At 36.5% G+C, this 27,076-nt stretch overlaps 1 protein-coding gene across 1 annotated transcript in view; it reads right to left on the reverse strand.

Annotated features, from left to right (window-relative positions):
* Nucleotides 1-11,387: 11,387 nt before the first annotated feature.
* LOC131673797 (uncharacterized) overlaps nucleotides 11,388-27,076 on the reverse strand; it is a 36,994-nt gene continuing 21,305 nt past the window's right edge. Inside the window, exon 4 of the mRNA XM_058952085.1 lies at nucleotides 11,388-11,480. Within this exon, the coding sequence (XP_058808068.1) occupies nucleotides 11,452-11,480 (29 nt within the window). The 3' untranslated portion in view covers nucleotides 11,388-11,451. The remainder of the gene's footprint in view (nucleotides 11,481-27,076) is intronic.

The following is a 27,076-nucleotide window of genomic DNA, read 5'->3' on the forward strand; positions in this document are numbered from 1 at the left end:
TGGAAAATGCATCATTCACGCTCTAAGTTCTTTTCTGATTTGATCGCTCCAGAGACTAAGTCCCGATGATAGAGTGAGAGAGAGATGAAACTTAGTCGTGCGCGCATTGGAAAAAAAAGGCTATAGTAAAAGTAATCGAGCAACTAACATACGTAACAAGTGTAATGATGGAGGTATATAGAGCGAGATTTTGCAAATGCATCATTCACGCTCTAAGTTCTTTTCTGATTTGATCGCTCCAGAGACTAAGTCCCGATGATAGAGTGAGAGAGAGATGAAACTTAGTCGTGCGCGCATTGGAAAAAAAAGGCTATAGTAAAAGTCATCGAGCAACTAACATACGTAACATGTGTAATGATGGAAGAACAAAGAGCGAGACTTGGAAAATGCATCATTCACGCTCTAAGTTCTTTTCTGATTTGATCGCTCCAGAGACTAAGTCCCGATGATAGAGTGAGAGAGAGATGAACTTAGTCGTGCGCGCATTGGAAAAAAAAGGCTATAGTATAAGTCCTGTAGCAACTAACATACGTAACAAGTGTAATGATGGAGGTATATAGAGCGAGATTTTGCAAATGCATCATTCACGCTCTAAGTTCTTTTCTGATTTGATCGCTCCAGAGACTAAGTCCCGATGATAGAGTGAGAGAGAGATGAAACTTAGTCGTGCGCGCATTGGAAAAAAAAGGCTATAGTAAAAGTCATCGAGCAACTAACATACGTAACATGTGTAATGATGGAAGAACAAAGAGCGAGACTTGGAAAATGCATCATTCACGCTCTAAGTTCTTTTCTGATTTGATCGCTCCAGAGACTAAGTCCCGATGATAGAGTGAGAGAGAGATGAACTTAGTCGTGCGCGCATTGGAAAAAAAAGGCTATAGTATAAGTCCTGTAGCAACTAACATACGTAACAAGTGTAATGATGGAGGTATATAGAGCGAGATTTTGCAAATGCATCATTCACGCTCTAAGTTCTTTTCTGATTTGATCGCTCCAGAGACTAAGTCCCGATGATAGAGTGAGAGAGAGATGAACTTTGTCGTGCGCGCATTGGAAAAAAAAGGCTATAGTATAAGTCCTGTAGCAACTAACATACGTAACAAGTGTAATGATGGAGGTATATAGAGCGAGATTTTGCAAATGTATCATTCACGCTCTAAGTTCTTTTCTGATTTGATCGCTCCAGAGACTAAGTCCCGATGATAGAGTGAGAGAGAGATGAACTTAGTCGTGCGCGCATTGGAAAAAAAAGGCTATAGTAAAAGTCATCGAGCAACTAACATACGTAACATGTGTAATGATGGAAGAACAAAGAGCGAGACTTGGAAAATGCATCATTCACGCTCTAAGTTCTTTTCTGATTTGATCGCTCCAGAGACTAAGTCCCGATGATAGAGTGAGAGAGAGATGAACTTAGTCGTGCGCGCATTGGAAAAAAAAGGCTATAGTATAAGTCCTGTAGCAACTAACATACGTAACAAGTGTAATGATGGAGGTATATAGAGCGAGATTTTGCAAATGTATCATTCACGCTCTAAGTTCTTTTCTGATTTGATCGCTCCAGAGACTAAGTCCCGATGATAGAGTGAGAGAGAGATGAAACTTAGTCGTGCGCGCATTGGAAAAAAAAGGCTATAGTAAAAGTCATCGAGCAACTAACATACGTAACATGTGTAATGATGGAAGAACAAAGAGCGAGACTTGGAAAATGCATCATTCACGCTCTAAGTTCTTTTCTAATATGAATGCTCCAGAGACTAAGTCCCGATAATAGAGTGAGAGAGGAAAGAAGCTTAGTCGTGCGGGCATTGGAAAAAAAGGCTATAGTAAAAGTAATCGAGCAACTAACATACGTAACAAGTGTAATGATGGAGGTATATAGAGCGAGATTTTGCAAATGCATCATTCACGCTCTAAGTTCTTTTCTGATTTGATCGCTCCAGAGACTAAGTCCCGATGATAGAGTGAGAGAGAGATGAAACTTAGTCGTGCGCGCATTGGAAAAAAAAGGCTATAGTAAAAGTCATCGAGCAACTAACATACGTAACATGTGTAATGATGGAAGAACAAAGAGCGAGACTTGGAAAATGCATCATTCACGCTCTAAGTTCTTTTCTAATATGATCGCTCCAGAGACTAAGTCCCGATAATAGAGTGAGAGAGGAAAGAAGCTTAGTCGTGCGGGCATTGGAAAAAAAGGCTATAGTAAAAGTAATCGAGCAACTAACATACGTAACAAGTGTAATGATGGAGGTATATAGAGCGAGATTTTGCAAATGTATCATTCACGCTCTAAGTTCTTTTCTGATTTGATCGCTCCAGAGACTAAGTCCCGATGATAGAGTGAGAGAGAGATGAAACTTAGTCGTGCGCGCATTGGAAAAAAAAGCTATAGAAAAAGTCATCGAGCAACTAACATACGTAACAAGTGTAATGATGGAAGTATATAGAGCGAGATTTTGCAAATGCATCATTCACGCTCTAAGTTCTTTTCTGATTTGATCGCTCCAGAGACTAAGTCCCGATGATAGAGTGAGAGAGAGATGAACTTTGTCGTGCGCGCATTGGAAAAAAAAGGCTATAGTATAAGTCCTGTAGCAACTAACATACGTAACAAGTGTAATGATGGAGGTATATAGAGCGAAATTTTGCAAATGCATCATTCACGCTCTAAGTTCTTTTCTGATTTGATCGCTCCAGAGACTAAGTCCCGATGATAGAGTGAGAGAGAGATGAAACTTAGTCGTGCGCGCATTGGAAAAAAAAGGCTATAGTAAAAGTCATCGAGCAACTAACATACGTAACATGTGTAATGATGGAAGAACAAAGAGCGAGACTTGGAAAATGCATCATTCACGCTCTAAGTTCTTTTCTGATTTGATCGCTCCAGAGACTAAGTCCCGATGATAGAGTGAGAGAGAGATGAAACTTAGTCGTGCGCGCATTGGAAAAAAAAGGCTATAGTAAAAGTCATCGAGCAACTAACATACGTAACATGTGTAATGATGGAAGAACAAAGAGCGAGACTTGGAAAATGCATCATTCACGCTCTAAGTTCTTTTCTGATTTGATCGCTCCAGAGACTAAGTCCCGATGATAGAGTGAGAGAGAGATGAAACTTAGTCGTGCGCGCATTGGAAAAAAAAGGCTATAGTATAAGTCCTGTAGCAACTAACATACGTAACAAGTGTAATGATGGAGGTATATAGAGCGAAATTTTGCAAATGCATCATTCACGCTCTAAGTTCTTTTCTGATTTGATCGCTCCAGAGACTAAGTCCCGATGATAGAGTGAGAGAGAGATGAACTTAGTCGTGCGCGGATTGGAAAAAAAAGGCTATAGTAAAAGTCATCGAGCAACTAACATACGTAACATGTGTAATGATGGAAGAACAAAGAGCGAGACTTGGAAAATGCATCATTCACGCTCTAAGTTCTTTTCTAATATGATCGCTCCAGAGACTAAGTCCCGATGATAGAGTGAGAGAGAGATGAAACTTAGTCGTGCGCGCATTGGAAAAAAATGGCTATAGTAAAAGTCATCGAGCAACTAACATACGTAACATGTGTAATGATGGAAGAACAAAGAGCGAGACTTGGAAAATGCATCATTCACGCTCTAAGTTCTTTTCTAATATGATCGCTCCAGAGACTAAGTCCCGATAATAGAGTGAGAGAGAAAAGAAGCTTAGTCGTGCGGGCATTGGAAAAAAAGGCTATAGTAAAAGTAATCGAGCAACTAACATACGTAACAAGTGTAATGATGGAAGTATATAGAGTGAAATTTTGCAAATGCATCATTCACGCTCTAAGTTCTTTTCTGATTTGATCGCTCCAGAGACTAAGTTCCGATGATAGAGTGAGAGAGAGATGAACTTTGTCGTGCGCGCATTGGAAAAAAAAGGCTATAGTATAAGTCCTGTAGCAACTAACATACCGTAACAAGTGTAATGATGTATATAGAGCGAGGTTTGTAAAATGTAATTTGCGATTGTCTAAAGTTATTGTTTATTTTATAATTTTACTTAATTTGATTTTATTTATAATTAATAAATTATTATAATTTTATTTGCAATAATAATAATAAATTAGATATAGTTTTGATATAATTTTTTTAAGTACACTTAGTCTTATTTAAACAATGGAGCTCGTCCACTTTACTTGAGGATTTGGATGATTGGTTCGCAAACGGCAGATTATTGCTGGATGATGCTCGGAAGACGCCGTTTTAGACTTCTTGAAAGATGTGTTTTTTAAGCTATTTGGACTGTATTTATTTTACTTTTATATATATAATTACTGTAATATACGTTGATTCTAGTTAGTGTATATATCATTGAAATTTTTTATTTAATTATCGAGATTTCTAGCAAAATCGGTGGATTACGTCGAGATTTGTTGGCGATAGATTGTCGGGGCTTGGGGGACTGCGTAGGAGCTGAGTGTGATATATAAACAACTTTTCAGTTGTAGACCTCGTAGCGCTTGATTTGTAAGCCACAATTGCAATAAAATAAAGTTAAAAAATAAATTATTTTCTTGGAATATTTATTTTATTATTTTTATTTAAATAAAATTAATACATTTCTATCAACTTTTTACAAAGTTATTTGTTTCTTCAGTCGTGAATACTTTAACCTTCTACACTCTATGACGTTTTCCTTTGAACTTGAAAAAATATTTGAAGTTGAGACATTAAATACTCTTATCAATATTTTCCTTCCACATATTTATCAACTTTAACTTTGTATATGTAACCCAAAGTATGGTTGCAACATAATTTTCAGACAATTTTCGAAAATAAGCCAATAATAAATTTATGCAAATTTTCAACTTCAGCTGCAATTGAAAGGCCTGATCGAATAACCGCCCAGGCAACATTGGTTGTACCCGGTACGTACCTGCCACCAGTTTTTTGCAACGTTATCACTAAATGTGGTACTGGTAGGACTGGTGGCAGGAACGTACCTGGCAGGTGCTAATGTGACGTCGTGGCAACGACACAGCTCAGGTGCGCCTGAGGCTTAGCGCAGTCTCAGGATTCGTTGTCGCCAGAACTGCGATTTCTCGCCTAAACTGGCGTGGATCACTCGTCAAGAAATTGTCTAAATCGAGGGGGGAAATGCCACAGAGCCTATACTTCCGCTCTCAGATTCCGATCGAAAGTCGTAATCTTTGAGCTAGAAGCACCACGGGTCCTATCAATAGTAGTACCCGGATTTTCTAATAATATTAGTACCTGGAGCCTATCAAAAGTAGTCTCCAGCTAATAAAAAAAAGGGGAAACACGAGCTATTACTTCGCTAGAGAAAAGAGAGAGGAAAGTATAGAAATAAAGGATTTTTCTTATTCGCTTACTGTCTTTTTTTTATTAAGAAGTTTTGTTGAGTTTGGTGTTGGATGTCTTCTCCTTGTTCAATTCCAGATTTATTCTGTTATTTGGCTGCTTGGCTCTCTGCTTCTTCACTGATAGCACAATGTTGAATTTTCTTCTCTTGATTTTTTTTCCACAACTGTCGCTCGAAGCTCGTACATCTCTTTTTATACACTGGGGGTGGTTGGGTGGTAAGTCCCTCTCTTAGCGTCTTAGCTTTGGGAGGAGTGGAGTAAGCGATGATGCTTTCATTGGCCCATTTGTCTCTTCTCATTTTCTTCACTGATTTTTCGGGCCCTAATTGGAGCGGGGGCGTGGAGAAAATCGGAGGAGCGGACGCAGAGGTACAGGCCTTGGCTCGTGAGATGGCTCCTCGAGTACCATTCTCAACTAAGATTTATCCAATAAGCGGATTTACAATAACTTAAAAATTATTCTTTTTTGTAAACTCGATAACTTACAAGCTACTTAGTGCTAGGAACAATATTGTATTAAATTTTTCACTAATCATACAATTCTATTTCAGTTTTAATCGGAGTATTAATACAAAACTTATGTAACTTAACAAGGCGATTATCTCCTAATTTCTTACAATAAAAATCCGTTTAACAATATAGTGCGCGTATATAATAATTTTTTCTTGGATTTTTCTGTTTTTCTTATTTTCTAACTAATCCTAGCTTTGAAATGAGAACTCGATGAGAGGTTTGAGAAGTCATAATTATCCGGGATGTATTGCGATAATGAAACAATTGTATTTAGATAATTTTAATTTTATTTCATTTCAATGGTAAATTTTTGAGCATTCTAAAAGGAGGAAAAATCCGTTGGAAAAGTGGCTTACAGGATGTTAGTCGCAGTTTTATGACTCTCTCCTCTCATCGACATGTTGACACGTGTTAAACACATACAAGGGGCTACACGCTCTTTACATGCGTTGGAGAACGCTGGCTCGGATGCAGTCGCGGTTTTATTGTTTTTCGGGGAAAAATTCTAATAACTTGTTTCGGTCCCCCTCGCTTTTGAGCGACTGTTCTCGTTTCTCCGCTTGTCTTAAATGCTATACAGAAATATTAAAATTTTAAGAAAAAAAAATGGTCCGCCGTCACACTAATGTCCTCTTAAGTAGCAAGAACATCGTTGCCGGTACGTACCAAACATTAGTTGACAGAAGGTAGCAACAACGTACCATTATTGTGTCTTTGGGTATGAGCTTGGTACGTACCGGGTACGATTCCTAACACAAACGAAATTTTTCCACCGAAATTCGTTTCCAATTTCTAACGTTCCTGGTACGTACCAAACTGGAAGTATTGCTACGAGATGGCAACGTACTTAACACGTTTCAAGTTGGTACGGATGCCAAACCTTCGAAGCTCACCACGAAATCCGGTACGTTTCTGTCACGTGCCAGGACACAATTTTTCGGTGGATCCTTCTCGCTACGTGTCGGGTACGGTACTGCCATGTTTCCGGTACGTCGCTGGTACGTACCGATTTATTCTCGGAAAAAAACAAACAAGTCAGTTACATTTAATTATTTGGAGAGTGAATTGTACGGCGTGTGAAGTTTTATTTTTTTTACAACAACTTTATTCGGCATTATAAATTCAACTAATAAAATACATTATTACGGAATTACGTAATACTAATTCATAAACTAGCTTCCTTTTTTTCGCTCGGATTTTACAATTAGAACAATCTTATAATAAGCGAACTCCAAGTATTTACGTGGCGCTTAAACAACATTTCTACATTATTTTTCAGAAACATATTCTTTAACGTTAAATTAAAAAAATAAATTGCTCTCTTTCAGCATACTTGAACAATTTGAAAAATTCTAGATTACGCAACTTTAATTAACATTCATTTGTATTGCACGAGTAATAATTCTCACGGAATTGAAATTAAAATTATAATCAGAAAATGAAAATTCGGGCTTTATCTTTACCCACCTCTCTCTCTCTCTCGCTTCCTCGTTCTTTGAAATATAAAACTATAAATAAAAACAGGCTCAATAACTTCAAGAAAATTATAATCGCAATTGATTACTCGCTTTCAATATTTTCGTTCCTAAAACTAAAGAAATATACGCAGTGTTTTTTTTTCAACTTCTAAGAGCGATTAGATGTCACAATAATTTTTTTTATTCGGACGTTTTCGATACTTGATATAATGTACAATAATAATCTAAACTAATTAGGAGGGTCGCTTCACGTTTGTATTTTTCAGAACGCACGCAGAATATATTGATTTTTTTGTGGAAATGGTCGTATATCATTTACAAGAACAATTTACGGAAACTACATGGTTGAGCGACATAACGTCTTACTAACCCAATCGTTAGTTGAATATTTCGATTACATAACCCAATAAAATGTCATTAAGAGTATAGAGCTTTTCAATATGAAATTACATGTGCCGCAAAAACTTACTTCTTATCAACTAAAAATTTACATTTTTTCGTTTATAATCTATGTTAAAGTTAATGTTGAAAGAACTTCTTTATACACCTGTTTGCGTTGAAAAAAACAATAAAAATTTTTTTTTTCAAATATGAAATCCATCCTCTTCTATCGGTTTTTTATAGATTCACTTTTTCGAAACAAAAAAAAAGGACGCGTAAAAGATCGACAAGTTCATCTGTTTTTAACAATCCTTATTACACTTATACTAATATAAATCTTCATTTACTTTAATTGAACTTAATAGATTGTTCCCAGCTGTATAATACATAGGTGTGTTTCGTTCACTGAAATCATACAATTTATAAGATTAATTTGCTAAACAATATTTTTTGCGACGAAAATGTAATAATATTACGATACCTGTACTGGCAGTGGTGATCGAATTGTATGTAACATCGGAAAAGCGTGTCTCTTTTATATGGTACCATGAAAATTTTAACAGTGATCCTACTTATACTCTAATATTCAAACATTAAGTTAAGCGAAGATGTACCGGAAACATTGATTCCTAATTTACTTGACAAGCAAGGACGTTCGTATATTGGTCCAATTATCTTCAACTTTCGGCCAACAATATACACACTATTGTTATCTTTAATTATATTTGAAACTTCGACGACATCACTATTATCTACGTAAACGTAATTATTCTTTCCATAATCGCAATTAATTTTAAAGGAATCAAATAGGCACACTTTATATTGCAAGACATCTTAAAAGTTGTTTGTACAGGTCCATTGTTGTGTGGTTGCTTCAAATTATTGTCATTATTTTCGGGCGCTGATATTTCTTGTAAATTTTCAATTTCGAAGCATCTGTTGAGCAATTGTTGGCAAATCTTATTTCCACTCCTCAATAATCTTTTTATGTAACCTATGAAATTTTCAAAATGGAATGCCGAAAAATTTTCTAATTCGCCGTATTTTCGAACATCTTGTGCCACATGCTGAACACCGTGTACGTTATGTAACACATATCTTGATCCGTACAACTTTTTGAATCCTCTGACAAACATTTTTCCAAGATCGTCTGCATAATTAATCCATGCAGGAGCCGCGCATAATAAAGGATGATTGTGTATACTGGTTACGACGTGTAGAATAGTGAAATTGTCGTATGTATCATTAGGAAGATTTCCTTTAAATGCAACCCCGCTGTACAGAATTGGCTGCCTCAATTTTGTTGCTTTAAAGTGTTTGATATATTTTAAACTTCTTGGTTTTCGAGCAAATTCATACGGAACAAAAGGTCCAATATTAATGAAAATATTTGATATGAGATTTAAAATAGCAATTGAGAGTTTTTGTTTTGTTGACGAAAACCGCCAAATCAAAAACAATTTTTTTACAACTCCAAGATACAAGAGGTGCATAGGGTCAAGTGGCACTTGAGATACGAATTTCAGATTAGGTATTTCTGATCGTTTTTCTTAGTTGATATCCTTCTTCTTTGTATTCATCGTAAGCTTCAAACTTCTCATCTGTGCGTAAAGTTTCAACTTCTCCAGGGAAACAAACACAATCGCGATAAGTGCCTTTTATTTCGCACTTCGTGCAACTTGAGTAACCGCCATGACATTTAACGCCCAATATATATGCTTTAGCTGGTGCATCTAAAATTAATCCTTCAATTAACGCGTTATATTGACTTTCGGCTACATGAATGCCACGATTGACGTACAACTTTGCTTCTTCAACAAAAAATTTCAAAAATTCATCGGCGTCTTCAGGCTTAGAGTCTCCACAGTAAACCCCAACTATATAAACATTTTTAGTTACTGTATCTGAACATAGAATGGGCTATAAGTTTTTTACGGAATCATTGCCGACAGGCGCTCCATCGATGTTGACAAGTAAACCAATATCATTACTCGTGATGCTTAACGAGTTTAGCTTCTCAACAATTTGCTTTAAAACTGATTTCAATCCAAAGTGGCAATACTCTCCACCTTGAATTTTATGAATTTCTCCGTTTTTGGGAGTTTTCATGATAGTTCTTGGATCCAAAGGTAAATTCAGTAGAGGAATTTCATTACGAACCTTGCGTAAAAATTTCTTTTGTGCTGCTTTCGTTATGAAACACTGTGTGCTCCAATGTGCAAAGACACTTTTCAATTGCGATGAAATAGTCTCGGCAACATTTGTAGCGAGTTCATTCGTTTTGAAACCATTATCCATATTTCGCTCCAATTCATCTTGTTCATCTTGTGACGGGCGAATCGATCGTTGGATTCGATCGCCCTGTTCGCCTCTCTCTCTCTCTTCCGCGTGCCTTCCCCTGAGCCGCTGCCACATCGGTCTTGGTTGAGTAAAACCGAGTATCGACGCACGATGTGGCTTTGTTGCAGGTCTGATTCCTGATCGGCGGAGATACCTGGCGTTAGAGGGATAGGCGTGAGCGGAGAGCAGAGGAGGAGAGAGAGAAATAGTGTCGCCGGCATGAGCCGCACATGTGTGCGTAGCCGGCGGCGCTCGGCCGTTTTGAGTACCTGTAGGGAGGGGCGCGTAAGAAAGCGCGGAAGGCGCGAGATCGCGAGCAGTAGAGTTTTGACCGGCAATTAATTGCCAGCTAGTCAAGCTTCGCGACCAAAAACCAGTGCTTGTGCGGTTAATTGACATATAGCGACCATCAGCAAGAAGGAAGACCGGCTGCATCCAATCCCGCCTTTCGAAGACAACATCGTTGCTCAGAGGACGTGGACTTCCGCAGCAGCGCTCCCTCTCAAGGTCAGGTACCCTTTTTAGTTTATCGGTGCGCGCCTCGATTTCTCTCTCTCCGAGCATCATATAGGCCGGACGCGGAAGAGTGGGTAGATACGTGAATTCGCATCGCCCTCGCGGAATTCGCGGGACAAATTGTAAGGTGACGTTCTGTTTCCTGTGCGTTAATTCGCACGGAACGAACTTAGCCCGGACTCGGCCGACGCACACGTCAAAAGCCGAATGTATAGTATTGTTGCAATAAAGAGTAAAATATTCGAATTGATGAGTTTATTCTGTTCGAACCTGTCTCTCTTGTAATTGATTAAATTGCGATTATCTATATTACCGGACGACATAGCCCTCGTTAAATTTTCGCGACGAAGCGAATGCGCCTTCCGAGCCTTTCCCCTTAAATAATTTGTGACGCAACGTTGTTCGGGCTTAAATTATTAACGTACGTGTTACAATCTATACCACTATGATCTGATTCATCACAATCGCTATATATGTAATGATATTCCTCATCATTCAAGATGATATAATCATAAACTTCATCATATTCTGAAAATTGATTAGTTGTAGTATCGCATTCTATCATAAAAGGATTTCCCATGTTATTCGAAACTGGGGGTAATATACTGTCTGTACTGGTTTGCTCGAGATGTTTTATATCGTTTGATTTTTCAGTTAATGTACTATCAGTACCAGCTTCCTGTAGGTTATCAACTGCGGTCCCTGTTGGTTCTTCCATAATTACTGGCGTACATTGTATAGAAATGAGATTGTCATTTGTATTCTCTATCTTTTTATTATTATTGTATCAATTAACTCTTTCCTACGTTTGGCATCTTTTTCATTCTGCGCTTGTACCAAGCGTCTTTTATGTCTCTTTGAGTAACAACCGTTACGTAGCCTTGACCTTCGTCCACTCATCTGAAAAAGAAATGCAAAATTAAATTTTACTTTGATTTTTTTCAAATATTGATGTTTATTAGAAAATGCGACATAAGTGTAGTATGAGTGAGTAATGGCATATCAGGAATTATTTGTGCAAACATAAATCAAGGAAGTAAGTTTGGTAGTTTTCGTTTCTCTCCTCTACCGCACATCGAGAAGCGATTTTTAGGGGCACTTTTACTTCTAGTTAAACGATCGTATGTCGTAGTATCCCTGGTTAAAATCAGTTTAGAAGAACTCTTATAAAGTTCCATGCGTCCTTATATATTATTGACCCACTTCTCGTATTATTTCTCATAAATAACCTCATAAAGAAATTCATGAAGCTGCATGGGTCGGCCGACCGTCCGAGCAACCTTTATAAGAATTCATATGAGAACTATCATTATTATTTGAAAAAAAATCATTAAACCAATAGGCTTTGTAAAATTTAATATATAGAATCAAGACATAACGTAAATGATATGCTGGACTTATATTAAATGGCCAGCGCAAACATCACATTTAAATGTCGGTATAGCTTATATGAAAAGGCAAATGACCAAGATCTCAGGAACAAGATCGTGGCAATAACAAATTAAATTGATTATTATTAACAATTGTCAATTTTATTAAATAGGTTTAAAGTTTACGTGATCACGCTTACAATTTTTCAAAACTTCGATACAATTAATGATTCTAGTTTAAACGGTAATCGTAATTATTACTTTCGTCAAAGGCCAACTCGGTTTTCCTAAACTCTTTCTAATTTGCGATTGTTCTTATTAGAAAAGTGCGTCTTACATGATTTTTTTATATTATCGTGTAATAATCCGCCGTTGGTAGAGTAATCCTCCAAAATTTAAAGTAAAGTAGTTGAATTCCTCTTAATTTTTCCCCAAAATCTACAGGTGGACTCGCAGATTTAAGGTCGCTGTCATCATTGATAATTGTAAGATATCTGCGTACGCGTGTGTATGCTTGAAGTAGCCGGTTGTTACGTGACGTTTCATTGTATTATAATTGTATTTTGTCAAATAATATTTCGCTCTCGCAATTTCCGTCCGGACATAGTATAGCTAGCAATATTCGTGTGCGCGACTCGGTGGGAATGAGCGGCAGAGGCTGATTCACGCTGCGGCAGCATGCTGCGACAGCATGCTGCAGTCAGCGTGCTTAGCTAGGTAAGACGAGCCGATACGAGAAGCGTAAACGTCTAAAGCATATGTGCGAGAGAGAGACGGAATGCGAAGGACAAAGGATATATAATGAACCGGCGAAAACAACGAGAGAGATTAGCCAGTTAGGAGTGAGCGCTCAACTAAGAAGGCTGCATTTTTCCTACTGAAGTTAAATCCATAATAAGAGTTTGAGAATATAATTGTTCGAGTTATAATTAAGTATTAGAAGTGTCGAGTACATTCGTTTTAATAATTTTGTGTAAACGAAAGTCATAGGAATTATCATTTTCTTGTGTGTTGCCACACTATTGGATAAAAAAGTATATTGGACCAGTTAATCTGACCAGATTCAAAAAAAGTGATTGGCCACATCACGAAGCAAATAATATTTTGGACCGATTTATATTTACAATATTAATACAAAGTGAGTAACACTTTTTATGCAATCAAAAAATAATAGACATCGCGAGGTGAAAATTACGCGTCTGAGAATTTATATATATATATCTCTCTATTCTGCTTAACTTATTTATGTTGTGAAAGAGACTAGAATAAATATTATAAATATAAACGCCTATAAGTGTATCCATATGCCTTCCCATTATATTAAAGAAAATCGCTATTACATTTTTCTTTTTAATAAACAAGCGTAAATCGTTATAAACGTTCAATTAATTATTTTACAATTGCGATATCGAGTGTCGGATTATAATTAACAGGAATTTCATTATTGACGCGCGAACGGGCCGGGGTGCCCGAAAGCCTGACCGCCGCCCGAGTCTAAGGCCGCTCGGCTGTTAAAAAGGCCTTCGTACGGGACAAACTCGCCTCGCGCGAGTTGTCACCTATCAACTGGTAGCAGAGCGTGGTTTCTCAGGCTTTATCTTTTCGCTTTTCTCGCGTTGATAAAATCTTAAAAATTTAGTTAGTAACTTCACAAAATTAATACACATTGATTAATATATATTGATTGGCACGAGTATTAATGTAATGGGTATTAATACACTATATTATTAGTATATATATTATTTATTGGTGTGTAATATATAGTATTACATAGTGTTAATATATGTTGATGCGTATTAATTAATATTAATACATATTAATTAATCCGCCGTCTTTATCATTATTATTAATATTTTTTTTTTCTCTCATATCTCATATATTATTTTACCTTAATTTTGTGTAATATTTAGTTATATTTAATTATAATTGCGATTAGAAAAATATAATTTCTTTCCTGTGCTGTACGAAACGCGATACGGGTGAATAGGACGCTCGTTCTTGAGCAGGCTAAAGCCACGCCGGAGACGTGGAAAATTGTTTTTTTCACATGATCGGGCGCTCAGGGATTCGGTGGAGTTTCGTTCTTTTTTTGGTCGCGTAAGCGTAATTAGAGTTTTCGCTTCTGAGACCGGGTGCGTCCTTCTTCCGTTCCCACATTTCGTGCTTAGTTGACGGAATAGCATTGGCAACGTGATTCTTTTGCTTAAAAATATATGAAAGTCGAAACGCGGCTTAGCAAAATTCCTTTGGGGTATTATTTTATAAACGATCGTTTAAAATTTGATGCGCGCGTTTGCGAAATATTTTCTTCTGTGAAATAGACGAATTTATTTTTATTTATTATTCTGTTGTAATAGGGGATTGACACTTGGCATTATTCCGTACCATTCTGTTATGAAAATTTCCCTTAATTATTTTTACTTTTACTTTTATTACCAAACGATAGGTATATATTAGTTAATAAAATATTTATTTTATTGGTTAATAAATTAATTTATTAATTAATAATTTATTTTATTAATATAATTTATTTATTGATTAATGGAATAATATAAATTAATTATTAAAATAAAAATTTATAATTATATATATATATATATAATAAATTGTTATTGATTGTTCGGGATAAAGGAAGTGGGAATTATCACAATGCTAAATTGTTATGAATACTACAGTTTATTGAGCAACAACGCAATACAAAAACAAATGAAACAAATATCGGATACAAGCTTAAAGAAGGCTAGCGCGCGTCTGAACTCGCCTCGGGCTCGCCATCAGGAGGAAAAACGCCGGCCGGCCACCGCCGAAATTTCCCTCTCTCTTGCGGCTTTTCTCCCACTCGCGGCCCAAAGGCCCGGGAAGCCCTACTACATTTATCGCGCGGTCTACTACCCCGCTCCTCTTACGAGTCTTACGACTCAGCATCGGTGGCGGCCCACTGCCTGCCTTATTATCTGGAGGAGAGTAGAAGTTTTAAATCTTCCTCCGTTTCTTTTTTATTTTTTTTTTTTAACTCAAGGAACTTGTATGTTCCAAGTTACTTGGCAGCCCTGATCAGGCACGAGCCTAGTTCTTTTGTTTGAGGGCGGTGGTAGCGACTTTGCGTTGCGCTTTTATGCGCAGCATAAAATTTCAATTATTTGGCGACGCAGAGAGAGTTTCGGCCGCCTAGCCTTCCGCGAATCACCCCGAGAGGCATACTCAAAGCGCCGGCACCCACGCGCCGGTCGCTGACAATTTTTTTTTTTGTACCTTCGCACTTCGGTTTACATATTTTTTGTTCCATCCGTCAAACGCAGGCCGTATACAACCATTCAGAAAGGCATTCAACGTTGACAATTCGAGTCACCCATGTGCCTTAGCCCTCGAACGTGCCAAACTTGAACCAACAGCCGAGCGATAAGATCTCGGTCGCAGGTCGACGACCGTGGATCATATGACGCTTCAGTTTTCGCGTTTCCTGGTATATTATCGAAGAGGCAGGCGAAATTTAAGTTAACAAGCGCACATGTGCGTCTTAGAGCCCAAAAATACCGACCCCATTGTTCGCGATAAGAGTAGTGTGAATAAAAACAATTATTACAAAATTATATCTAATTTATTATTATGACAAAAAAAATTATTAGTAATTATTAATTATGAATAAACAAATGAAATCAAGTTGTAAAAAACAAATAATATCTTTAGACTATCGGAAATTATAAGTGCGCTTGAATCGAGTTAGTAACGAAAGAACAACTTGCCTCGCTGATAGCCAAGAACTTTCTGACTAATACTGGAATGATGCTTGCCGAACGAGCCGAGAAATTGTAAATTCTAAATTAATGTCCGGTCAACAGGGTATTTACACACGAATGAAAGAGATTGGCTCGAACAAACAAGTTAGCAAAAGGCAATTCGAGATACGTAATAAATTGGAAGGTTCACTAAAATAAGAAACATTCATTTTTATTCATTGCCATGTATTATTATAAAAGTCATCTACGCGATCACGTCTTCACTCAATCGCACATACGCACATGCACACTATATAATAGTTCGCTATGTCGACATCCCCATTAATTATCTTTACGTCAAAAAATAAATTCAAATAATTGTTATTCTCGTTCATACCATGTTACGCTCGAACAATGTCGTGATTTAAATTATACAAATGCTTACAATCTCGTTTGGATGACAAACGTCAGCACGCCCCTTTGCTGCCACTTGTGTACCACCGTTATTTCTTGATGTACGCCAAAATGACTAATTCTTCTTCTAACGCTCCGGCCGCAGAATAAGATAGTACGTAAGCTCGGAAACGTCAAATATTCTATTTCGTTTCAAGAGTTAATGGCTGAGATCTCTTTTGGTATAGCAATGCCTTGATCAGCGAAGTCGGGGGTCTCAGTTGACCATCGCTGTTAGGTGACCGGTGGCACGGCAGGACGGGAAAGAGAGCGAGCTCGGCGTGCGTTCCGATTTTTATTGGATCCTTGATCGTGCGCAGATACTCGCAATTCACACGCGCACAACGAGCGCCTCGAGCGCTTAATTTAAACTCCAAAGCAATCGTTACAAAATCAAAGCATTATTCTCCTCCATCCTTTTCTTCCCCTCAAAAGGGCTTAGAGGTGGAAGGCGTCAGTTTTCGTTTTTAGCTTATCGTTTGGACTATACGCGCAGCTATGCGCACCATACTGCTGGCTCTATCAATTGATCGTGTGCCTTTGCACGGCTTTTCAGACGTTCAAGTGATGGTGTAATGTTACACGCTTAAAGTGCTTAAATGAGAATGTGCCTTTGCACGATAAACATTCAGCAATGATGTGCCTTTGCACGATAAAAATCCAACAATGATGTGCCTTTGCACGATAAAAATCCAACAATGATGTGCCTTTGCACGGTAAATGTTCGAGGTTGCATATATTGCGGTATGCATGGCTCCCATCCGATCTATGGATGTGCATGCAATTCGAGTTGCGAGCTTGAGAGCAGGTGGCATTAGATTTTTGTATTTTTTTGTTTAAACATGATATGTGGCAATTGTACGGTTCTCCTTCTGATCAAATTCTACTCTATGTTTGTTATAATTCAGCTCGTGTCGGCCGGCATCATTCTGTATAGTTTTAATCGCTCGGTTTACAATAATTTTCGCCAATAAAATTATGATTGCGCTTACTCATTCAGCTTATGTCTAGGTGATTAATACTACGAAGGTTACAAATTATAATCGTAGAGAAAACGTGAAACGGTTTAAAATTACACTAAACTTAAATAAATGGCCGGCATAAAAAACCTCGCCGTCTGAGAGGAAAAAGCCTGCCATTTTACAAGCCAAACTTAGTCCAAAAAAGGCGCAGAGACAATATTAAAAGATGACATAATCGCGTATATTTCGTTACAATTTATTTTTCTTCTCCGAAGAATTTTTCGAATGTCGGCTCGGCGACACTTGAGTGTACGGTCGTAGATTCGAGAGCGAAGGCTTTATCGGATTTTGTATGCGTATATAAGTTGTATCGTATATCGGTTATGAATCATGGAACAAAGAGAGAAATTTGAAATAGAAACACTGTGAAAATTAAGACTTTCGGGCACACGTCACCGTCAGCACGAGTTTCGATTTTGACACAAGCATCTTGATTTCGTTGTAAGCAAACCACGGTTAAATTATACTCGGTCGTACGGAACACCCATATGCGGCCGATCGATAAGATCTTAATTGCATTTCGGCGACCGCGGATCGCATGACGCCTGAAGGTTTCTTTTTTTTTTGTTTTTATTTAACATGTTTTTAGCTAGACATGAGAACCACACATGCTAATAATTGAGGCGTCTACGAGCCTTTCATCGATTTTATTTTATTGGCCTAATATCCGGAACATTGATTGATAATAATAATTAGTATTTTATTGGTAATTATTATTTGAATAAATTATTAATTGTTAATTATAATTAATTAATAATAATTATTGGTATTTTGTTGATAATAATTATTTGAATAAATTATTATTTGTTAGGAATTATTATCATTATTGACAAGGGAAAATTTTATTGTATTATCGCCTTTATTTATTTATTATCTATAATAATAAAAAAAAAAATAAATAGGACCCTGGGCCATATATAATCCGTAAACCACGCTCTGCTACCAGTTGATAGGTGACAACTCGCACGAGGTGAGTTTGTCCCGTACGAAGGCCTTTTTAACAGCGGCCTTAGACTCGGGCGGCGGTCAGGCTTTCGGGCACCCGAAGCGAAAACTCTAATTACGCTTACGCGACCAAAAAAAGAACGAAACTCCACCGAATCCCTGAGCACCCGATCGCGTGAAAAAAACAATTTTCCACGTCTCCGGCGTGGCTTTAGCCTGCTCAAGAACGAGTGTCCTATTCATCCGTATCGCGTTTCGTACAGCACAGGAAAGAAATTATATTTTTCTAATCGCAATTATAATTAAATATAACGTAAATATTACACAAAATTAAGGTAAAATAATATATGAGATATGAAAGAAATTTATTTATTTATTTTATTTAAGTCCAGAGTAAATATACATTAATAATAATTAGTAATATACAATTACATTACATATACATGTAATCCAGCAGAGGAATTTCTTCCTGTACGCTGGTCTGGCATGTTTAATAAACTAATACTAATACTTAAAACTAATTAGTAATTTGTATAAAGATATTCGTGATTTGTTGTACTAATCCCATGTTCTATTTAGCATCTGTCTGGCTGTAGTGAAATATCCTGTTGTTGCATTCTTGGTTCTTCTGTAGATGACACGTTCTAAGCTTGTTAATCTTGCTGGACATGTTAGTCCTATTGCGCAAGTTTCTCTATAGTGTGGAAAAATTTCTTTGTGTTGTCTGTTCGAGACACATTTGCAAGTTGAGGTGAACACTATGTCATCGACAACTACAATGTCTAGGTGTTGTGGTTGATATTCTAGAGGTGATGCTGAGTTCTTGAAAATTTGTGCTCCTTGAATACCTCTGTCAAAATTTAACAGGGCTTTATTGTTGCCTAGATAGTTTATGTCTCCATAGGTCATTCTGATACAATTTGATTGTTCTATCAGTTTTCCAGGGGCTGGCATCGGTTTTCTTGACAGTGCTCTATAGTTATTTTCATTTGCCATCTCATCAATGGCATCGAAAACTGTTTCTATGGACATTTTGTTATTACTGTTTATGTTATGTTCTTCGAGTGTGGACTTAGTGAATTTTATTCTGTTAATTTGTGTAGCTGTCGTTGTTTTCATATTATTCAAGAGGCTGTTAGCTAGCTTTGCGATCCTGTTGATTTCTTGTGTTGATCCTTTCAGCATTTTTTCATAGTTATACTGAGTGATTCTTTTGTGTGATCTTTTATGAGATAAATTGCAATTGTTATTTGCACAAATAAATGTTCTAATATCTAGTATTAATTTGTTGTGGTCTACTGCATCCTCATGGACTTCCGATGTCGGATACAGAGTACCATAGAGATCAATTAATTGTTTTATATTTTTGCAGTTTAATCTATTTGCCATATTGGGTTTCCTTTGATCCATTTTTTAAGTTTGTTTTTCCTAGTTGTCGTGTTGCTAATTGTTTTCAAGTCATTTGGTAGTTTATTGTATAACATAATTGCTCTTACATAACTGTTTTTTATGCTGATAGTTAGTGTTCTTTTTGGGAGTTGGATTGAGGCGAATCTTGTTTTTCTTTCTTTTCCAATATATTTGTCCTTAAAAGTATCGTAGTGGAATAATAGAGATTCCAATGAAAAGCATTGATCTAAGTTAAGTGGATATTCATGTGTCACAAATTGGTTTTTATAGATTATTTTTAGTAGTCTGTTTTGCAAGTTTTGTATTACTTTAATTCGACCTGTGTACGCTCCTCCCCAAGCTATAATTCCATAGGTCATTATGCTGTGAAAGAGTGCGTAGTAGATCATTTTTAATGTACTAGTATTCATTATTTTTGATAGCTTATATAGGACAAATGTTAGATATTTTGTTTTTTGGTATAGGATTTGTAGATGTAAATCCCATTTCATATTACTATCAAAAGTAACTCCAAGATATTTTGTGTTTTCAACTCGGTGTATTGGATGTCCTAAGATTTCAATTTTCAGGTTTTTTGGTGTACTGTCATGATAATTTCCAAATTCCATGTACGTTGTCTTGTCTATATTCAAAGATAGTTTATTAAGAGCAAGCCAAATTCCCACTATTTTTAGATAACTGTTCATATTAGTTTCAGCTTCTTTCCAATTCTTACCTTTTGCTATGATTGCTGTATCGTCTGCAAAAGATAGTATGGATTTTTCTGGTAGTATCGTTAGTAGATCATTTATGTATAGTAGGAAAAGTAGCGGACCCAGTATAGTTCCTTGTGGAACACCCATTTTTACTATTTATTTATCGCTACTTGCATTATTTACCTTCACACATTGTTTTCTATTTGTTAGATAGCTTTTGATAAGGTTATAGGCACTACCCCTAATACCATAGTTGTATAATTTTTGTAACAGTATCTTGTGGTCAACTGTGTCGAAGGCTTTGGCAAGATCCAGAAAAGTTATTGCTATAGGTTTACTTGCATCTAATTGTTCATAAATGTTGTTTGAAATATAATTTAGTGCATGTTTTGTGCTTCTGTTTTTTCGAAAGCCAAATTGATTTGTGGAAAGCAAATTACAGTTGTCAATGAAAGATTGAATTCTTCTATGTATTATTTTTTCAAAGATTTTAGCTATGTTGGAGATTAGAGAAATAGGTCTGTAGTTATTTGCTAAATGTTTTTCTTTTGATTTGTGGATTGGTATAATATCCGCTTCTTTTAAAGCATCAGGCCAAGTTTCATTAATAATGCACTTATTTATAGCAAGTGCAAGTGGTTCAGATACGTAGTGGATTAATGATTTTAATAATAATGAATTAATTCCATCAACTCCTCCTTTTTTGTTTTTTAGTCTGCCAATTATTTTCTTTACTTCTTGTTCATTTGTAAAATTTAAAAATATTGTTTTCGGGTTTATTTTTGGGAGGTTGAGCGTTACATTTTGCGGTTGTATTATATTATTGCTAAGTTCCGTTCCGATTTCACAAAAAAATGTGTTCATTTTGTTTGCAATTTCTTCTGGATTGGTGATTCTATTATTTTTGTCCGTGATGTAATCAATAGTTTTGTTATTCTGAGTATTTCTCCCTAGTTTGTTGTCGATAACTGACCATAATTTTTTAGGATCATGTTGCACCATTTCTATGATTTTTTTATCGTAATTTTCTTTTGCTATTGTAATTATCTTATCTAAAATTTTGATAAAATTTTTATAGTTATTTTTTGTTGTTGTATCGTGAGGATTATATTTCCATTCAATATATGGGTTTTCTTTAGTTTCACATGAGTTTATTATGCCTTTGGTGATCCATTTTTTTCTTGGCTTCAAGCTATTAATAGTTTTGTTTGTGACATTTTTTCTTTTCTGCCTGTTTAAGGCAATATTGTATTTTCATGATTAAGTTATTGATAGATTGATTTGTATCATTAGTTTCACTATTTTCATTCCAGTTTATAGTTTGAGCTATATGTTGAAGTTTTCGGTAATTAATTTGTTTTTTATTATGTGAGTGATTTATGCTTTTTGTTTGGTTCTGCAACGCCATTATTAGTGGATAATGGTCATTGAACGGGGTGTTGACGTTGAAAGTTTTGTATGCGTTATTTTCCATTTTTATAAAAAAATTATCTATGCATGTTCCACTGTTGTTGTTGTCCAGCGAAGGTCTGGTAATCGTATTAAATCCTGGATGGTGTCCTTTTTCCATTAACATTTGCAAGAATTCTTGATCCCAAGGATCTTGGCTTAAAATGTCGCAGTTGAAATCGCCTATTAATATTGAATTTTTTTTCTTTATGTGTTGAGTTATGTATGTTTTGATCGATTGTATGAATTGTGGTTTGTGTAGGTCATGTGATCTGTATATAGTTGCTAACAGTATAGTTTTTTCATTTTCTAACTGTATTGTAGTTTGTAAAATTTTTAAATTTTGTATTTGAATTATTTCTGTTGATTCAATTATGTCGTCTCTGATATAGGTCACCACGCCATCAGCCTTATTAATACTACTATTGTTATAGTACATACTGTATCCTTCAATATTGAAGACTAGGAAATGTTGTAAATTCCATGTTTCAGTACATATTATAACACTTGGTTTTTTTTGTAGGTTGTTTATAAATGTTAGAAGTTTGGTGTAATTGGCATTCAAACTTTTGATATTAACACAGATAATAATTTCCTTTTCTGTTATTATGTGCTCCTTTAATTCATCAGTGTTATTAATAATAATTTCGTTGCTAATATTTTCATCGATGGGATGCATTTTTATTTGTATTTCGTATTATTGTTACCATGTAAGTTGAGCGAGGATATGGAGGCTAATGACGCTAATGATGCGCCGCTTGATAGAGCAGGACGCGCGTTAATTGTTGGTTTTTCTGCAGCCGGGTGTTCTATTTTTCCGAAGTAGCGTTGGTGCGTTGGCATTATCGGGTAGTCTGTCATTTCAATGTATTTGTTTATTTTTGCTTTTAAAATTTCACAAGATTGGCTGTCAATTGCACTGTGTTTAGTATCAAATTTAGTTTTGTATTTAGTATTGTGGTATGTACAATTAGGACATGTTTGTGTTTTATTGTTGCATTGACTACCAGTGTGATTACCGCCGCATTTGTAACACGTGGCTTCATTTTTACATCTGCTCCCACTATGTTCAAACCTAGCACAGTTATAACAAGGGCTTGTATTTATAATGTCATAGACTTTGCAGTTTTGGCAACCAACAAAAAGTCTGCTTTTATTCTCTCTAATGTGTTTGTACAAATTAGCTGATACCTCCATTATAACTGTCATAGTTTGCAATTTCTCATTTGTGTATGTGTGTATTACTTTACCTTTGTCATCATAATTGTGGAAATTTCTTTGGTTTATATCTGACTCAATGTCTCGTATATTTTGTGTGAAAGATTTGTTGATGCCAGTAACTTTAACTGTTGGTTTCCTAATTTGCTCTTTTTCAATTTTAGCAAACGTGTGTATTTTTTTGTGTAATGTTTTTTCTATAGTGTTAATACTCTCTTCATTCATGCAGTTAATTATGACAGTATCGTTATTTACTGTTTTAATTTTTTTTGTTTGTATTGTTTTATCTTTGATAAGATAATGAGCTACGGTATTTTCTAAATTAGTAGTATCATTTTTATTAGTTCGTTTGATAATAAGTCTTGGTACCTTTTTTGGCTTAGGCTTTGGTAAACTCAATGTTTCTGCATATGAATTTTTAAATATGTTATTTGGTTTATTTTTCTTTTCTTTTGCTAATAACTCATTCCTATTTTGCTTTTCTTTGATGAGTAATTCATTTAGTAATTCATTTTTTTTCCTTTGTTTCTTTGTAGAGTTCTTTCAATAAGTTATTTTCAGCTTTTAGTTGTTGTATTTCATCTAATTCACTTACTTGTGTTAAATCCATATGTTCATCGTTTTCATTCATTATTTGTTTCTCATGCACGAGCTCATTTAGTATTTCTTGTTTTATTTCCTCTCTGCTTACAAGTTTAAATTGTGTTATAAAAGCACTAGCTTGTTCACTTAAGTCCCCATATGGCAAGTTTGATGTTAGTGCAAAATTTGGATGCTCCTGGCATATTATGAATGAGCTGTTTATTAGTTTGATTGCATTTCCTGCATTGATTTTTGCTACTATTTCACTCGTATGATAGAAATTTCCACATACTAAACACACAACTGCTCCTACTTTTGTATTTGGATGACACTTGAAAAAAAATAATATTAATAATAATGATAAAGACGGCGGATTAATTATTATGTATTATAACGAACGGCATGTAAGTTCGTTATGTCTCTCTCTCTCCAGGAGGCCATCAAATGATAATTATCTATAATAATTAAGTATCATGTAAACATGTTTAAGTAATTACAGCGTGGACGTCAGCGAACGGGTAAGTGACGCGACTATCGACCGATCATCGATATCGACTCGCGGCGCGGACCTCGCTGAAAGGCGGCCCCCTTCGAGGAGGGAGAGAGAGGGTAACAAAAAGTAAGTCTGCTTCCGACCGGCAACGTGGAAGCAACCGGCAACGCGAGCTCGCGAATTACTGGAGAGAGCAATTAAGTCAAGCAGCCATACACGTGACAACCGCCAACGCTGTTCCTGAAGAGTCTTATGAGCACCCGGTGGTAGCGCCAGTCTGAAAAAGCGTGAACGCAGGAAGCGATAACGCGAATACCCAATCCTTTATAAGCGAGCGCGCCGTGAGTTACTCACGAGTTAACCATAGAGCGACTCGTCCGTTTCTGCACTGTAAGTACCAGTTTGTTAACTTGGCTTCTCTCTCTCTATGGCTCTCTCCTCCTGCGTTGCTTAAACTGTGTATCCTCATCGCTACTTTTCCGCATAGTTGATTATTTCTTGCCTGTTTTCGTTCGGCCTACGAATAGTATTCCGTTACACGCGTACTGTCGCTTCGCCCGGTTTACAACGAGCAAGTGCGGTTGCCGTTTTCATCTCAGTCAAGTTACCGAGACATTTCGACCGGCTAAAGAGCCGACACGAGCAAGCGACGTTACTTTCTCGTTCGAACGGTGTGCGCCGGTTAGCCGTCGCCATGGTGCCTAACCGCTCTTAACATGGCGTGCGCGCGCAAGTCCTCGCTGCGTAGCGTGTGCGCAGCTCGTCGGCTGCACCGAAATTCGACGCGAGACCGTCCACGCTGCCGCTTATACTGCGTGCGAATTACGCTACCGTTTGTTGGTTAAATAAATGAATTGAACTCATCCCTTTGCTGTCTATCATTTTCTTCGATCCCTAGTCGTACATGCGATTACGCGCTTTAGCTTCTCTTTGGCTGTCGCGCCTCGTCACACGAAAACTTACGACACTCTCCGCGGGCCAAGTTTTCGACTCGAGAAGGAGGCAACTGAGCTGCTGGACCCAGGACGTTCGGTGCAGGAGTGCCGATCTGCTCTGGAGAGCAACCTAATTTATTTCCCGCGACTTGATATTATATAACTGTTCCTGCCCAGGCGGAGCTGAGCAGAAACCCCGTTATAGTATCAATATTAATTAATACGCATCAACATATATTAACACTATGTAATACTATATATTACACACCAATCAATAATATATATATACTAATAATATAGTGTATTAATACCCATTACAGAAAAGCGAAAAGATAAAGCCTGAGAAACCACGCTCTGCTACTAGTTGATAGGTGACAACTCGCGCGAGGCGAGTTTGTCCCGTACGAAGGCCTTTTTAACAGCCGAGCGGCCTTAGACTCGGGCGGCGGTCAGGCTTTCGGGCACCCCGGCCCGTTCGCGCGTCAATAATGAAATTCCTGTTAATTATAATCCGACACTCGATATCGCAATTGTAAAATAATTAATTGAACGTTTATAACGATTTACGCTTGTTTATTAAAAAGAAAAATGTAATAGCGATTTTCTTTAATATAATGGGAAGGCATATGGATACACTTATAGGCGTTTATATTTATAATATTTATTCTAGTCTCTTTCACAACATAAATAAGTTAAGCAGAATAGAGAGATATATATATAAATTCTCAGACGCGTAATTTTCACCTCGCGATGTCTATTATTTTTTGATTGCATAAAAAGTGTTACTCACTTTGTATTAATATTGTAAATATAAATCGGTCCAAAATATTATTTGCTTCGTGATGTGGCCAATCACTTTTTTTGAATCTGGTCAGATTAACTGGTGCAATATATTTTTTTATCCAATAGTGTGGCAACACACAAGAAAATGATAATTCCTATAACTTTCGTTTACACAAAATTATTAAAACGAATGTACTCGACACTTCTAATACTTAATTATAACTCGAACAATTATATTCTCAAACTCTTATTATGGATTTAACTTCAGTAGGAAAAATGCAGCCTTCTTAGTTGAGCGCTCACTCCTAACTGGCTAATCTCTCTCGTTGTTTTCGCCGGTTCATTATATATCCTTTGTCCCTCGCATTCCGTCTCTCTCTCGCACATATGCTTTAGACGTTTACGCTTCTCGTATCGGCTCGTCTTACCTAGCTAAGCACGCTGACTGCAGCATGCTGTCGCAGTATGCTGCCGCAGCGTGAATCAGCCTCTGCCGCTCATTCCCACCGAGTCGCGCACACGAATATTGCTAGCTATACTATGTCCGGACGGAAATTGCGAGAGCGAAATATTATTTGACAAAATACAATTATAACACAATGAAACGTCACGTAACACCGGTAGATCTCCTCGCGACTCTTGCTGGAGAATCTTCTCGAACTATCGTCGTCACACACCACGTCCTTGTCAAAGACAGCGAATCTCAATTCCTTCTAACTCTCACGCTAGGCTCTCATTGCTTTTAAAACCTCTCGGAGGGGATTAAGGGGCGCTCATAAGCGATCTTAGATGGAAATTTGGTGCGCAAGATGTCCATCTATAGGCAAGAGACCGCTTAATACTGATCAAGTGAGACATAAAATCTTCGTGAAGAAAATGAAAAAAAATAATTTCATTTTATAATTCGTAACATTTAAAACTACAAGTATTTTTCAAATCTTTTTTGGCGGAATCGTGACTGTATTGCATTTTTTATATTTCAATAAAAATATATGGCTACAAATATAATATGTTCAATTCAATTAATTTCATTTGTAATTGATTTTACTATGTTTTCTCAAATTATACTAAATACCAAACAAAATAATTCATGTATATTTCCCATAAATAATAGTACACGGAGAAAAAAATGTAGTGGCTACTGCTATTTGGTATCGTAGAAAATCGTTCCAACCATACGAAAATATTTAATTTTAATAACTTTTGAATCAACTCTGATTTTGCTCTGATTCAGAGCAGCGTTTTTGAAAAAAATCAGAACGTCAGAACTCATTCAGAACATCATCAGATCGAAATTAAACAAAAAGAATCAACATTTTAACTAGAAACAAAAACGATATAAGGTGTCCGATGTAGAAAATTCTATTATGGATTTAGATTAACGCTAAGATTGCCATAAAACCATAAGAAACCGCAAAAAAATGC

Source organism: Phymastichus coffea, unplaced genomic scaffold, assembly GCF_024137745.1.
Source record: "Phymastichus coffea isolate CEN01 unplaced genomic scaffold, Cenicafe_Pcof_1.1 PCOF00198, whole genome shotgun sequence".
Classification (NCBI taxonomy): Eukaryota; Metazoa; Arthropoda; class Insecta; order Hymenoptera; family Eulophidae; genus Phymastichus; species Phymastichus coffea.